This window comes from Echinococcus granulosus (genome assembly GCF_000524195.1).
Source record: "Echinococcus granulosus chromosome Unknown EG_S00163, whole genome shotgun sequence".
NCBI classification, from domain to species: domain Eukaryota; kingdom Metazoa; phylum Platyhelminthes; class Cestoda; order Cyclophyllidea; family Taeniidae; genus Echinococcus; species Echinococcus granulosus.
In genome coordinates this window covers 101,227-118,290 of record NW_020170543.1, presented here as the reverse complement: position 1 = coordinate 118,290, position 17,064 = coordinate 101,227, and the positions used below count along the sequence as shown (strand labels likewise).

General features: G+C 41.6%; 1 protein-coding gene across 1 annotated transcript; it reads left to right on the top strand. All coding sequences in view use genetic code 11, as the record gives it.

Annotated features, from left to right (window-relative positions):
* Positions 1-4,196: 4,196 nt before the first annotated feature.
* Positions 4,197-16,914, top strand: EGR_09730 (Macoilin; the record flags this gene model as incomplete). Its single annotated transcript, XM_024498979.1, has 13 exons — positions 4,197-4,304; positions 5,296-5,422; positions 5,906-6,035; positions 9,496-9,562; positions 11,073-11,166; positions 11,787-12,079; positions 12,227-12,373; positions 13,062-13,393; positions 13,701-13,887; positions 15,537-15,593; positions 15,664-15,860; positions 16,385-16,481; positions 16,711-16,914. 13 exons carry the CDS (start codon positions 4,197-4,199, stop codon positions 16,912-16,914), a joined length of 2,040 nt encoding a protein of 679 aa, XP_024346615.1.
* Between the last annotated feature and the right edge of the window lie 150 nt (positions 16,915-17,064).

Genomic DNA, 17,064 nt, shown 5'->3' with positions numbered 1-17,064 from the left:
TATATCGAAAATACATGATGTAATGACATGGCTCTTTATCCCTCGGTATTGGTGAGGAATTTGCGCTTGAATTAGCCTCTGTACTAGGCCAAGTGGTTTGGCCTTTTAAACTATACCAGTAATTTAAAAACCTTCTCTGTGCTGATAATATGTTCTACCCGAGATTTGTCTTATTTTTTCTTTAGTGTAGTGACCTGACTCTGGTGTGGTTTCTTTATTATTGATGTCTTTTGATCATTGCATTTTTTGCAATATATAGTGTGAATGCTTTTTGAATTTTGAATGAATATATGTTTAGAATTTTATTATACATGTTGTACAAATAACAGTACAAGGATGTGCAGTTTATCGCTTTCTCTTTTGCTGTCACAAATAGAAATTTATTAACTAACAATATTTTATGAAAAATTTTTGGCAGTTTTTAGCCTTTATTTTCAAACTGCATTTGGGAGTAACTTTGTTTTGATGTACTAATGGAGTCGAATTAAGGTGCAGGCTTGCCACTGGGTTTGATTCCCGCAGAGTTGAAGCTGAGGCTCTGTAGTATCGCTCATGTTTTTCGTCTGGGGTAATGTATGTGCGACGAAAAAACTGTGAATACGGTCGAATTAAGCGAAATAACCGTAAACCAAAGCCTTGCGACACATTTTCTAATACGTAAGTGTCCTGTTCTTGATGGCACTGGAAAGTGCACCGACGTTTTCACTTTATTGCTTGTATTCTTCAATTGTTTCTGCAAATACCGTCTCTTCTTAGGACTATGCTTCAGCTCAGTTTGCTTTCAAGTTGCCAATTACTACCTAGTAATGCGCTACCTACAAACAATCTTGTCGTAATAATGATTCCTCTTCCCATTCTTATGGTTATTTTTGAATATAGCACAATGAGTGACTAACATTCCGCCTTTTACGCATACCCCTATGCTCTCTACTCTCGCACACCATGACCATGGATGCAGTTGTCGCTTTAGTGACATTTGGGCCTTGGAACCAGATAGGCGTCATTTAGCGTTCCGGATGCCTTCGAATGGTGTTTTAAATTTACTCGACTTTAATGCGCCTTGTAGTTAGCATCTTAATTGTTCTGAATAGATTCATACGTACATAGGGTGTCATATGCATGTAATTAGTTCGTTTTACATTTGTTGGTATGTGGGGGGTGATATCTCGGGGTTATATCCTTACGACTATGAATGGCCACTATGCCGCCTTCTTCATATGCCTTTTTTATAAAGGCATATGTTTAGTTGAATTTTTATGGTACATTGGATGCTTTTGTATCTGGCTTTTTTTTAGTCCTTTAGCCTCGATGTGTCGACTGTCTCTTATCTAGATTTAATGTTTATTTCCTCTCTGGTATTTTTTCTCCGCAGCTTTGGGTCATACTTGAAGCTCTTCCTTATTTGGTCAACAATCGTAGTTTTGGATTTTTTAATGGAGTTTCGATTCGAATACATGTGGCCGTGCTGGCTTCTCATTCGTACCATCAACGACTCTTTCAAGTATCAAGGCATCGTGAGTTACTTTCTGTCATTTCAATTCTCATTTTTATTACCAATTTTTACTAATGTAGGGTCTTCTTGACTGTTTTTCCAGCAATTATTAAGCAAAAAAAGTTATTACATGACCCTCGATATTTTTTTTAATTGTTGGATTGATGTCATTTTCTTATTGGTGACCCGATTATTGCTGCTCCCCATCTTGGTATTGCCATTTTTTAATAACTTCTCAAGGCGAAATTGTTTGCTTTTAAAAGTGGCTTTCATTGTTTCCAAAATCTGCTTATGATACATTGCCCTGGTGTGCACTTCCACTGCTTACATTTATAATCGCAATGCCTTTTTTGTACTTGTCTCTTTAAATAGCCCTTGTTTAGATGCTAGATTTTATGTTGGTGGAGGTAAAGTACCTTGTGCTCACTCCATTATTGCATCCAATAGATGATTTGGAATGCCTTCTGTATGTCTCTAATCTTCACATTGGTTTCATTGGATAAATATGTCCATTTCATTTGTCAAACCACCTCAGTTATACTATAACTGTTGCCTCATTAATTGTGTTGCTGAGCACGTGGTATATTGTGCTCAATGTTTGTTTTTTTCTAATATGAATTCGTCTGCATAATTGGCTGTTTTTTCCTTGACGTACCTTGACTTTGACATTTTCCTCAAGATTAAAATATCATTTTTTAACTCTATTCCATACACACAACTACACTTAAGTGACCGCTGACTTTCGTTGTGTGCTTTTTAGGTATACCTTTTTACTACTTAACCTAATGTTGTCAAGACAGTTGATTAGGCGGATAAGCGAACTTGAACTTTTTCTAAGAATCCGTACCTGAAGTAGTTGCTTTGTAATTCTGAATCCCTGTCATCGTTATTTAGCATTAATTTCCAACCCCAAATTGCATTAACTGACAATTACATCAACGCACCTGTTGTGCAGAGTTGGGGTAATTTACCTTTTTCAAATGGTTAGTCTTTTATAGACAAGAAAATTTAATTTTGATTCTTTGTGCAGTTATCTAATGGTCTATGGGTCTGTGCCATCTTATTCGTAATTTACTTCTGTTATCGAAATTCACACGTCTCATCCGCGGAATGTGAGCAATCCGGGTGCAATAAAATCCCAATACTTTCTCAATAACTTATTTACTTCTTAATAGCGTCCTTTTTTGGGGTCTATTCCCACTGATCGAGCATTCTCCATAATCCGCCTGTATGTCATATCAAGGGGCCTCTGCTTGGCGTTGAATTTTTTCGCCTCTTTTTTTTTACCATAATTTATAGTGCACCGAAACGTGTGTGTGCATATGTGTGCCTAACATGTCTATGTGGGTATAAACGTCATTTATTTACGCATATAATGGATAAGTATTTTTGACACAAGCAACCAGCATGTGGCGTGTGCGCTGCTTCCTCCTCCCGCAACATGAGTGTGCATTGTAACACTGAGTGTTTTCTTCCTCCCCTGTCCGATCTCCAAGACGTGGTTGGTCATAAATTCTCAAAAACATGCTTGAGGTGGTAAATTTTGGAAAATATCTTACTGTGTGGTAACTCAACGAATTTACGTCCCCTTCTCTCACACACGGCATATGAGTTCGTAATTGCCCCTTTCTCATAAATTAAGCAGACATTTATTTAATACCTGTTAAACAGCATCCACTCGCCTAAGATGCTTATTCACACATTTTTTTACTCACTAAGCTCACAAACACATTTTGACAGCGTCTCGTCCTTGAAATAATGTTTTCACACTAATTTTTTTTCCTTTTGGTCCTAAGGTGGCGTCCTGTTACAGTCAGTCGCTTTTGAGATCCACAATTTTTTTAAATAAATCACTTAATTTGACTAAAATTGTACAATTTAAAGGACAAATGAAATGATTTGCCGCTTTTAAGCATGCAACTTTATGTGTCATCCGTAATGGACTGTCCGGAGTTGGCTCTCCCCTCATGGTCATACACTAAGCTTGCTTTCGCCGCTTCTTCGAGTCTGACCAATGCAAATTGCGCGTTAATCCCCCCATGCGACTGGGGTTATAATGTTCTGTTTTGGAACTCCTTACTCCCATTCCCAAAAGTCGCTTTTCCGATGCTTAAACCTACCTCACTCTCAAGCACTTCACTTGCTTTCAAGGTCACTACCTTCACCTTTTCTGTATTCGGTCGTCTGACGCAAGTGGTGACTTGCTAACTGCTGCAAGGGTTTGATACATTTCATTCGAGATTTGATTGCTGCAAGACGACAGAATTTTGACTGTAGGTGACTGCCTTGCAAATTAAGATGTGGTATGAAATTCACTAATTCCTCCGTTACGACAATCAAATTTCAAATGCCTTGGAATTTTAGTAACTGTATTTTTTTTTATGATTGGGAGCTGTTTTTTCTCATTGCTAAAGAAATGGTCTCCATGTTTACCATAGTGAATTTATCTTGTGTTTATCTAATCAGTCAGACTCCAAATGAAATGTGTGTGTGTGTGTGTGACGTAGCCAACTTATTTTTCTTGATGTTCCAATTGGCTCGAAACCCTATCATTCTCTCAACTCGTTTTCTGAAATAATAACACAATAGTCCTACTCAGTAATGCGAGAAACACTTCATCGCTAGGGGATGGTTTCTGAATTCGCCTAGGTTGTTAGCACGCTGTGGCCGCGTTTTGTAACAGGACACGGATCAGTCATTAAACATGCGCGTACCCACACCACACACACAAAAACCCTCGAATGCTTTGGCACACAGCGTCACTACACTGCGCTCATTGGCTGTCTCTCGCATTCTTTCATCATTTTCCCAGGTGATGCCTCCAGGGCGGTACAACGGGATGTTCCAGTGAAATTGAGATTTTGGTGTTTATGTACATACATCCGATGTTCCGATGTAAATTTGTCATTTCACCTGGACTCTCGTAGGTTAGCCTTTTTAAAGACGTTTTTTGCTGCTCCGATCCCCTTTTCCGTTGCAGAGTACAGCATTATATCCTCATTTCCTCTTGTGTGATAATGTGTTCAAGAAAATGTTTGCTTCCCTAGTTGAAACGATGCTTTCACTCAGCGCAGTATTCCGTTTTTTCTGCGTTTATCAAAACCGGAAAGTTGTCTTAGTATCTTGTCCATGCCCGCGTTGGTGAATGCTTGTGTTGCGTTCATAATCTCCGCTGAAACATTCACATTCGTCTTCTGTACAATTTATTTGCGCATCAAATTCATTGTGTATCAGTCAGGTGTCAAGGTTCAGGCTTTCCACGAACTGGGTTGAAGTTTTACGAGAATAAACAATGTGATGTGAGTAGACAAAGGAATCTCCACTGCTAGGAGTGTTTGAAGCGCTTACACCAATTAAATGTCTTACTCCTGAGCGGCTGGACGTTCCATCAGCGTACAAACTCTGCACTGAGTTTTGCGGTAAGGCAATGTAGATATCTGCGGATTCTGATCTTACACTTTTATCCATAGGAATCTTCGTTCGGTACCTAACAATGTTATACACACTCACTACTGTTTTTGCCTGCTCCCTTGATTAAGGACATTTGCCTGGGTATCAGTAACAGGTACGCTTGCCACCTGTCATTGCGTGCAGTTCTGCCAATATAGCACCCCTTTTAAGATTGCAGACTTGGAATTTATAGCTTGACCCGATTGCCTTTTGTAGGTCTCGCTAACACGAGTACATAAATATCTCCCATGGATTTGAAGTCTACTTTGAGGGGTTTTTTGGGGGCAAGGCAAGAGGAGGAAGGGAGACTATTCGAAATCACTCTAGATTTAGTAGTTTTTTATCCATCCTAGACGTTTGCAATCTTCTTCACAATGATCGCCCTGACTTCGGACTTCATTTGCTACTTGCTTGTGCCCTCATCCTGGCTCTTTCTCTTCGGCAGCACCTGCGTGTGGATGGAGCTTGTGTGGCATGCTGGTACGTTTCGAGTCTCTTTGTCCCTATACTTTTGCTCCAAACGTTTTAGTGCTTTTTATTATCAGCCCTGTTTATCAGGCTGTGGCATTTGTGCTGTGTGTCCTTTAATTGCCAAATGAAGGTCAATCCCATGAGAGAGGTGTCTAATCTTTACAGCAGTGAAGAAAACGTGTCTGTACGTGACAGTAAACCTTCATAAAACCATCGTGTCATATGTTCCCGTTGTTGGGGTGCTGTGTTCTATAGGTGTTGCCTCCCACTTTTCTAATATTTAGCAAAACAGTTGATGGGGACACCATCTCACAGACCTCTGTTGTCCTAATGACCGCCATTTTGCTAGACAGCTCACCTTTGCTCATCGGATTACGTAATCCTTGGTGAGGTTCGAATCGTCTCATATTTGCTGGCTTCATCAAGGGGAGAGGAACAAATATGCTTTAACGGAATTTTTTAAATTCTTCTTTTGTTTATGTGGTTCGACAGAACGTGGTGTCTGCGCGCCGACTGTGGCCATGTGCTTCCTCTTCCTCTACGTGGAGGTGGCGGTACGTCTGCGTGACCCCAAGTCAGTTCCTCTCAGCATCGACTTGTGTCGGCCTTTCGCTGCTCACTGGTACGTTTTACTAGTCAAATGATTGTCTTTGCTTTGTATTCTTATTTAAATAACTAGCTAACTGCGGAAAGTGTTTCATTACCTGATATCCTTGAATCGTAACCATCGTTGAAACTTGTTTCGGGGCATGAAGATTTATTATCGCAAATTTTATATTCATATGTTCTGTTTCATGCAAAATGTTCCTTAACAATAAGGAGTCAGTGTTTGTTAGCTTTCCGTTGATTAATTAGACTAACTTTCTGTTATTACCATAGTTTCGCTACCCATTTCATTCATTTGCTACAACTAATCCCTAACTGTGCATGTTGAAAAGATATCATCAGTTAAAATTCGTTGCATCGGAATGGAGCAAGATTGATTGTGATCATTGCTTATGGTGTTACTACTTCGGTGGCTTGTCACACCCCCAGTTAGCTAAAATGGTGCAATTAAACTACCCACGTGTGTATTTGAAAATGTTAACGTCATAGTTCCCTTGGGACTAGTAAATTCGTCATTTTCGTTACCATTTCTAGTAGACAGCCTTCAAGGGGTGAAGTCGTACATGCCTTCAAGGTCTGGTTCGGGGTAGTGAGTGCGTTGTATCGTGGTTACCAATAATGCGTTGGAATACAAAAGTCCAAAAACCATTCCTCATCACAACTCAGCCAGTAAAGAATCTAAAATACACGTCATGTTTTATAGCATGTGTGAAAAAGCGAAGAAGAAAATGAACAACAACAACAAATGAGGAGCCTACGATGTTCCTTGTCACCTGTTGATGAGACCGATGGGCCTAGTACCCTACATGACTCCCCTCCCTTTTGATGTGCGCATAATCCGACTGTTGAATCACTCACGTCAACCATTATTGTAAGCTGTACTTGGCACGCTGATCTCCAAATACTTTACCCATTACTATTAAGAAGAAAGGATCTTGCTGAATGTGATTCAACTGGCGTCGAATAGCTTTTTTGTCAAGACTGAATTGCCTGAACAATTTCCTAGTAGCGCATTATTTTGCTACCCCATATCGCCTCTTGGAAATGTCATGCAGAAGACTATTCAAGAAGCTTCTGGAGCTTTTGAACCGGGTTAAAATCAAGTCAACAAACAGACAACCTCTTATCACATATTAAACAGCCTTTTTCTGGCAATCTATCGGCGGAGTCGCTGAGGCCCTGCCACACCTAGCGACAGGTCATTGCAGACAGTCAAACCGAAAATGGCAAGAGTCCTTTTAGTAGTTCCATGCTTTGACTCTTCTCTTTGCCATGTGACACTAACGCCACCGCTATGCGGCTAAAATGGTTTGAGGGAGTTGTTGTTGTAGTAGCGCACTGTCTGGATTAAAATAGACAGAAAAATGTTTGCGGCAATCTCTGCTCAGTGGTTTTTTTTGCTTTTTTTCTGCTCCGCTACTTTATCGTTTATTGCCTGCTCTTCCGGTAAACACGCTAACTGCTTGGTATTTCAGGGACCTTAACTTACCGAAATAGTCCACTGTGAATCTTTTTTTCTCCTCCTATGGTCAGTTTGGGTTTTACCTGCTGCCATCACATGTTTCACTGGCAAAGTAGTCCGAGTCTTAGTCACAAAATGTCACTGCATTATGTCACCAATGTGATACACCTGTGTGAAGTAACCCTCAAGAATATTGCACCATAGGGGTTGAGGTGGATTTTTGATGCAATGTGTGTGGTCTATGATATTACAAAAAGAAATCACGTTCACGTCAAGTTGAGGCTAAATTGTTCTCTAAACTGATGATAATTCAATCAACAAGGCCTGCTGTTATTGCTTTCCAAGGGATGTCAAGTTGTCAGTGCTAATTTTGAACTTTTGACAGACTACTTTGCCTTTAAACTGTGCCTTTTCACCTCATAGTACCCTTTTAATAGAGTGATTTTTAGAACTATCTCGTAGTCGTTTTGGTTTGTGACACTAGTGAATCGCCGCCAGCAAAGTAGTGGTAATGCTAGTCATTGCAATTACGTTCGGAAGGGTTGTGTGGTTACTAGCTTGGCCCGAAGATCATGCCACAGAACGGAAGTACAGCCTGCAGAGACTCAAGTACCCGCTTAGTTCAACACACAACTAAGTAAGATTATCAAACCGCCACATCTCCTTTGAACACTACCTACCATTTGATTGAACTAACTTTAATCTGTCTTCTAACTTAAGGGAACCGGAAAATCTTAGCACTTGTTGAACCGAGGAGAGGTCTTCATGGGTTTCAGGTCAAACACGGATCCCTTCTTACGTTATCTTATTTGTAGCTGACGATATGTGTTTCAATTTTTTCATTACTGATTTCTGATTCCTTTGGCAAATAACTTTAGCTGATACAGTATGTACATAAGTATCCCTTTCTCCAGTCATTTCTCGGCGAGAAAGATTGCATGTTGTTGAAACTGCCACCCTTTTAAGTTTTCTCGTAATTGTGTATTGGGGTGTGGTTTTTGTTTGTGCGTTTAAGTCTTTCTTTGATCGCAAATCTGTAAATGTCATCATTCTTTGACATACAAAAACTGCGTTATCAAACACCTTTGCAGAGTCTTTGTCTTTCATACCTACCGCGCTGTTTCATTCTGATGTCACCAGGATCCCCATAACTTTCAACTCTTGTCAGAGGTGTGCGTGTGTGTGGTTGTAGCTGCTCTACTACCGAGCTCTCTCCATTGTTGCGTCGCTTAACAATATACTGTTGTACTGTGTGTTACCACACACACTGCCTCTTTTTCAATCCCCCAAATTTGCTCCGAGTCCTTCCTTCATGCGATATTCGTGGCCTATCCACGTATCTATTTCCCAATTAGCGTTCCTTGTTTCACTGAAATTTTATCGCTTGACCCACCTTCCACCAGGATGCCTGAGTGGTTAATTCACTTCTCACGCAATGAACTTTTAAAGTGATTTTATGGACCTCTCTCTCTCCTTCCTTCTCTAATGGAAACTTCTCGTTATGATCATTTTGGCAATATGTCGAATTTGTCTTCAGTTAATGTGATTTAGCTCCGCACTAAGTAATTTTACTGTTGGATGGATTTTTAAAAAAGAAGTTGTGACCGCAAGTAACATATGCATTGAAAATTTTAGCTTTTTCATTTTTGCCACTTTCATGGACTTGCTTAATTTTTTTCCCGTGACTAACGAAGGTCTTGTTACTCATTAAGCGCGCGTTGGGTTACTACAACTGTCAGTTTTTGACCTCTTAGTGCATTGAAAGTTACTTGAAGAGCTCCTTCATAGATCACTTGGAGGCAACGCCCAGTCATCCATGAGAACATTCTCAAGCATAGAATTTAAGAATTAGTTATTTTTTATTCCCGTGCAGTACTGGGAGATGAATCACAACAGACCGGAAGGACCTGGCTAGCAGTGGTCAAAATAAATGTTGTTCTGTTACAAGTAAAGGAGTATATTGTTTTTCATGCACAAAGCTAAATTCCCTTGCATTTCTCCCCTTTTTTTTCAGCATCGGCTATCCTGTTGTTACACTGGGTTTCGGCTTGAAGAGCCTCCTCACACACCAACTTCGCTTGGTAAGTATCAAAACTTTATGTATCCTCATGTAATTTTTTTAGCTACCTGCCGCCGATCTGCTTGTGTGTGAGACTTGTGCATGCGCGTATATACATATATATGTATATTTTCCTCCCTGTTTATTCACAAAGTGACATCTCAGTTTCTTCGCGGTGTCCTTAGTCACAACTCCGATCATGTGATTGCATAATGCCCCGTCAACTAGTAGAATTCTTACTGATTCAGAAGAAAAGAATAAGGCTAATGCGATAGACAATCCTTATTTGTACTCTTCTGCCTTAATCACAATCCTTAAATGCCCTGTTCGGTGCCAAAAGCCGTCCCTGATCATACCTGAGATATCTGTGTTTGTGCTGTGGTGTCTTGAGTCATCCCTAGAGAAGCATTGCGCCACAACAGCATGGTGGAAGAATTCTGTCTCGGCGATGCCATATTTGAAGTTGTGTCCCCCTCTTAACGTCAAGGCCAGTGTACTTCCTATGCTAGTCGTGCATCGCCGTTTAATAAAACATTACTTAAAGTAGGTTCATAGGGCTAATATTTTGTAACCATTCCTTCTTACTGCTCTGTGCTCGCTTTACTACTCTATCTTGGCTCAGTTTAGCCTACTAGGAACGTGTAGGAAGGATAATTTTTTCGTAACAGTTGGTAATCAAGTGTGTAGGTAATTTGGATATTCCTCCGACTGCGAGTCTTCGTAGACGCAGGCATCCGCGGTAGGCAGCTTTCTTTGATGTTTGGGTGTGGTATCCAATCATTGCACCGTTAGCTTTGCTTCATCTGACACAAAAGACGTAATCCAAGAGTATGGAAAATTTATTAATGCCTGGGTGGCTATAAATAGTAATAAAAAGCCATACCACCATGGAGGTAATTGAAGGAGCATAGGCTGAGGAGCCCACGTGATTAAGCGAAAGATTCGGAAAAGAAGGATTCTTCTGCTACAGTACAATTGGGTGAAATGCACTCTTTTGAGGTTACTTTACATCCTACCAATTGGGTGTGTGTGTGTGTGTTTATGATGTGAAAGTTTGCGTAATTAAGTCCTTCATATGAATAAGGTCATTGACCATTCCCTTATAAAATTGTAACCTTCCGTTGGCGTGCTATGATTAGTGATAGGGGCTTGAATCTACTTCTACTTAGACTAAAAGCGACGTGGAAGGCAAATTGGCTCGAGTATTTGTTCTATTTCAGAAACAAGCCTCATCGCTGCTGAAAATAGTGTCTTCCTCGGTTGCTTCAATCTTCAAGTTGTGCTCCAACAATTTTAATGTTGTTAGTAGTAGAAATGTGTTTATTAGATTTCCGTAGCCATTTGCTTAAAGAAAAACCATTGCTTACTCGTAAAAGGACAGCTCTGCTATGATAATCTCCTTCGCCACTTTGCCAGTGTGAACTCATACCTCAGAGGCTTAGAAGTTATCTTCGTCCCTTCTCAGTGTGTGTAGTGCTATGCCAAGTCACTATTACAAAGGTAATCTTATCTCTCACCCCTTTCATTTGCAGCGTCGGCAGCACCAAGTGGAGACACATAATTCAAAGTATTTTTGCCTTCTTGAATTGGCTCTTCCTGAGGAGGTTCGCACACTCCATCGAAGAGGTAAGCTAAATTCTAGGCTCTTTTCAGTCTGATTATTCCATTGAAGTTTTATTGACGTTCACTGAGAACTCTCAAGCCATAAGGGCGCTTTTGATTCTAGGTAGCACTATATTTTGCTCCTACCTTTAACAAATCTTTGACCTGGAATGCGCTGCCTTAGAACGGTCTGTTAAAAGGGCTGAACCTTCCTAGGATAGCGAGTTTTTCTTCATCTCTCTTCGCATCCACTGTGAGCACAACCACCTGCGTTTGCTAACTCTTCGCTATGGTAGATGCTTAACTTTGTAAATGGCTGTACTGTCCTCATTGTTCCCACAGAAAAGTTCGTATGCATTTCTTGTGCACTTTCTTCACACGATAGGTTAGCTATACGTCGATGATAAAAGCTGTTTCACAATTTGGATGACTTTTCTCAGAACTGATTGCCGAATCTGTGGGGTCGAAACCACCACAGCACTACAGTCAACCGCTTTTGAATGGTTTACAGTATTCAATGACAGGTTATCTTAGGCACACTATGTACTGTTGCCGCGGTAGCACGTCCTTTTATTAAGAGTACCTGCTTGTCTTAGACGTTCCTACTAAAATTTTAATTTGATTTTGTTTTTAAATTTATTCAGGGGAGTTGGGTAATGGCCAACTAGCAGTAATGAACTCACCGAACGCCAATTCCGGTAATTTGGCAATAACTGCAGCTCCCTCCACAAGCACAGCGAATTCGTTGCCTGCTAGCCCTACCAGTATTTCCACAACATCAGCTTCTGCTACTGCCGCTAACTCCACTTCCACGCCATCAGCACCGACGACAGCAAAGAATTCTCGGAAGCAGCAGCAACAACAACAAAATCTGACCAATGGGAAATCCACGTCTGTAGCAAATAACTGCGATCATTCCCTTGCTTCGAACCACGCTGTAGGTTTGTCCTTTTTGCGTCGTTTCATATTGGGAGGTAAATGCTGTCTTAGCTGGTTTTAGTGTGCTCATTGCTGTTCCTGGATGATTTGGTTTTCATGGATGCGTATTTCAGTAGATCCACTGCCTTTACTATCCCATTCACAGTTGTCAGGCGAAGCTCCCTACCTTTTGAAGTCACCACATTGCGTATTGATGTATACAAGTAAAGCGGATGTTCTTGCAGTGGATAGCTTCTCTCTCGTTCCGAGTTTCAACCTTGTCGCCCTAAAATTTTCTGCTTCAACTATCGCAGTATGCAATCATTGGAATGGTGTCCATTTTTGAGACAAGTATAGCGTTTATAATCTGCCTGTTCATCACTGCGAGAAGACTTTCATATTCAGCGGTATCTGCGCATTTTCTTCACCTCTGTCTGGCTGAATTATTTCCAGCTCTTAACCTTGAGGATATCTTGAGTCCCCAGATTAAGGGTACACTTCAGTGTTTCAATATCACTTGTAAGCAGTTCTTCTATGGAGGATTTTGACTCTGACTACTACTTGGAAGCCAAGATTAGGTTATTCGCTAAAGGGAAGCACAACTTCTATAGCTCTCCCTTTTTAAGCATTCACGACTTCATTCATCTATGGCAGATCCTTCTGGGACATTATGGCATAGTCTTCGGGCAGCAACTTTGCGACTTCTCTTTACTTGGACCGGGTTCGGCCTAATTATGCTCTAATTTGCCACACAAGTAATTCTCGAAGAAATTTAGAAGGAGCTTTGGTACGGACCCATAGAAGGACTGGTGAACTAGTTGTGAAAAGTAAACAACCAGAAGTGAGGTCATAATATCTTTTTTGGGTTCACAGCCCTCTCAAAACAAACCCAATTTTTTTGCTGATTCCGATGCGGATTTGTCTGTTATTTCCGGAATTCCTATTGCATTTGTGATCATACACCAAGATCTCATGTATTGTTGGCTTTGGCAATTTCATAGGCCGTGGATCGGAAGTTCTTTGGTTTCGACGGAGGTGACCAAAATCCACAGCACCAGAATCAGCACCATCACCACAACCAACACCATCACAACCACCTTGAAGGGGAGGCGAGCGGGTGCTGTGAAGCCACTGCAGTCTCTTCAAGTTGCTCCTCCCTCTCTGGTCAGGAGGTGGTTGAGGTGCGTGCGCCCAAAAAATCGCCCACCGCAACCACCGCCAATAGCAGTAGCGGCCTTGCTCAAGGTCACTCTGGTTCCTCTTCCGCACCACATAATCGGTCCAAGGCTAGTGACAAGTCCTCCCGTTCCGGCAAAGATGCCTCTGTCTATAGGTACCAGTATCACATGTTCGATGCCTCCTTGATTTTCTCCTTTGTCTCTAACTTCACAATATGTGACATCTTTATTTGTTAAGGATAGGTGTATCGTTGATTGATTGAATTTAAAGCAAAATAGATGGGAGATGTTCTTTTTTACCTGAGGCCAATTACTTTTAGCTTTCGGGGAGCAATTGGTGGAGCAAGTGCTGGTCACATTTGAATGCGGTGGCAGATTTCCCTCCAGTAATGGAATTTATAGCCACATAAGGCCAGACCGTATCGTCTTACTTTATTCTACCTCTCTTTCTGTGTCTTCTAGACTGGAAGATGAACTGCGAAGACTGCGGCATGAGCGCCAGACTATGCTGGTGACAGAGTCGGAGCTGCGAGCACAGTTGGCTCAGTTGACTACACTGGAGCGAACCTCGCGGACGGAGACAAATCAGGCGAGACAGGAGGTGGAGTATTTGCAGTCCAAATTGACCACGCTTACACAGCGACTTGAGGTAAGTCGTGATTGTTTGTTTTCTTAGATTGTTCACGGTGATTGAGTTGATGATAGGTTACTTCACTAGACCCATATCATCATTATTTGACAAGGTTGGCTTTTTAGCCACTCCAATCACCGCCGGTGTAAAGATTTGCATGTGCCAGGTGATCAGAAAGGCTTGTTTCTTTTTCACTTTTGCTCGTTGCAATGACGTTGTGAAACTTGTAGAAACATGTGAGATTTTGCATTTAATCATGCATTTGCATCATAAAGCACGGGTAGATGTGCAATTCTGTCGGTACACTTTACTTGAGCTGGCACTTACGGGTGTGCCGGTTGAGATTAGTGTGCCCTGATCCTTTTTGCTTTACGCATCATTCTTGAATCAGTTCAAAAGCTTCAGAGGCTTCTCGTATAATCTTCTATATGGTAGTAAAATGACATGTTTCCTGGAAATTGTTTAAGTAATTCGGTTCTAACAATAAATTATCCGCCGAAAGATGGATTGCGTTCAACAAGGCCCTCTGCTCTTGCGAGTAGTGGCTAGAGTAGGCAGAGACCAACGTGTCAAGTACAACTTTCAGTGGTGCTCGACGTGAATGATTCCGCAATCGGATTACGCGTGCATCAACTGGGGGAGGAAAGCCGTGTAAGCTATTAGGCACGTTGGTCCCACCCATCTGTTATGCACCAACACGTGACAAGAGACTTCTTCGGCTCCTCATTTGTTGCTGTTATTGTTGTTCACTTTCTTCTTCACTTCTTTTACGTGAGTTATGAAAACGTGGCGTACATTTTAGATTCCTTACCCTGTAGTAGAAAAACTGACTCATGAAAAGACCAGTACTTCAGGCTGGGAGGGACAGAAGGGGGCGCTGCCTCATCCTCTGTATCCCTTCAATGAGTCATCTTTTGTTCTTAACTAGAAAGGCTCGTGTGCTGATATTCATGATTGCAGTAAGTGTTAGCCTACGTTACGCAGTCTTCAACTTGTTCGACACCTTCTGTCATCAATACTTTGCTTCGGTCAGCTCAAAATTGTTTAAGTGAATTGAGACCAACTAGCAGGCAGGAGTATGAATCCTATCCAATAATCCCAATTCACAGGATTTTTTGTCCAAAGGCAAAACCAATTACGTACCATAGTAAGACTAAGTCATTGCCATGCTGATTTTGTTCATTCTGTCCGGAATGTTTTCAACTTCTTGCCATTTCTGATGCACATCGGAATCTTCACGTCCTGGTCATAAATCGCTGTTAGTATTGTCAAGACTGCAATTACTCTTGTCTGTGATTTCGAGTTGTCGAAGTCTTGTCTTGCTCTGTTGCTAGTCTTGGCTCGGCACTTGAGACTCGAGCATCTGCCAAAAGTCAGCGAAACTTCAATATTTCTCCGCAAATTCGATCCTCCGCGGTAGATTCCAGCGAAAATTGGGTTAACATTCTTTTAGTACTGGTTTGCCAGCGGTTATCACCAATGTGGCTCTTGAACTACTCCCGGATGACGTTACAGGGCGTAAAAATTTCGAAGTGACAAAAAATGATTTTAGAAACTAGTAGCTATGAGATGGACGGAAGCACAGGCGACTGAAAATGTTTACATGGGCGGGTGCATAATGTCTTTTTGTAGCAGTGAAAGGTATGTTCCCCATCCCCTTCACCTAGTTTGAGATTCTGAAGCATCTTTACAATCAGGAAATCCTTCAAAATCTCAGCTTCAATGTACTTCACAAGAATTTGAAGCAGGCGTAAATTGAAATTTGAGACCTGCTTGATTTTTCTCATTCCTCAGACGGAGCGCGAAAATTTGCAGTTAGCAGAGAAGAAGGCAGCAGAGGAGAAACGCCAACGAAACGCCCTTGAGATAAGCCTGGCTGCCGAGAAGCGCGCTCGTAGGGAGGCAGAGAATGCTCTGAAGGCGTCAGCTCCCTTTGGTTCAATGACGAACAGCACCATCACCACCTCTGCACCATCTGTCACCAGCTCCAAGTATGCCCCTTGAACCTTATTTTTGATGTCTGAAGTGTGTGACCAGTTGCTTCATCTTCTAGTACGTCATTTCCGGTTCGGCTGCTGTTTGGTGACTGATGTTGCTCATTTACGCGTTTCTTAATCCAGCTATCTTTGCATGGTGATGTTTGAAATGCCTAATTAATTCCCACGTTTCCGTTCCTAGTCGGTATTGTCGATTTTGTCATCTACACCAATGTAAGTGGTAACTGACTATGCTGACAAGTAGATGAAGTGCCATTGTGTTGTGCCGTCACTTAGTTGCCTCGTTTATCTACCTACTGCCGTCATTTGGTTGTCATATATCACCCTCAACGAACCACGGCACCCTCTCATGGCACGTTGAAATTGTGGCTTGAGTAAAGCATTTAGGTGAGCAGAAAAACTCGTGTTGCGACTCTTCGTGTGATTCGGTAGGCACTTGTAAAGCACATGTGACTGTTTTATATGGCATTATAGAGGACAGATACGCGCCTGTCTATCAGTACTTTGTGTTTATTTAGAACCCACATAAAACTTCAAATTAACCCTGTCTGCTTTACGAACCAAGATCAACTGGCTTTCAAACTCGTGCAGCTTTTCGTGTGGCATTTGGAGAAGGTGGGCTATATGGTAGCAAAAAGTGGAAGCAATTTAAATTTGGCGATGGATTACTCAAAGTTAAATGCATTTAATTCAGTTGGGTCCTCTATATTGGATAGTGAGATGCTACAAAAATCCGTTGAAACATTAATTTGAATGTGAAAGTTGTGGACGTCACCAAGCCAATGAGGTGAACGTACCAGTGGATGACGGTTAGCTTCGTCTTTGGCGCGATTTTGTCACACAGCAGGTTAGTTCTGCGCCGGTTAGAGGTTCAGGACCAATCGCATGTTCCACGCGCTCGATGAGTGTTCGCAGAAACGGCTGTCGGGTCTGCGGTCTCGGAACCGTCACGAGTGGTGTACAGCGGGTCGCCTTTGAAATGCTTGCGTGCCTGCCATCTTGGGTAGCGGCTTTCCGGCTGGTATATGACATTTCCGTTAGCCGTTAGGAATAAGGCAAACGTACTTGCCATTTAGGACCGTAAAATTAAAGTACCGGTTTGCTTTCGACGCCCCTTGATAGAGTTTTCTGCTAAAAATAACGGAGACAGAATTTGCTGATATTTTTTTATTCAATTTCTGGGTCTAGAGGTGTAACG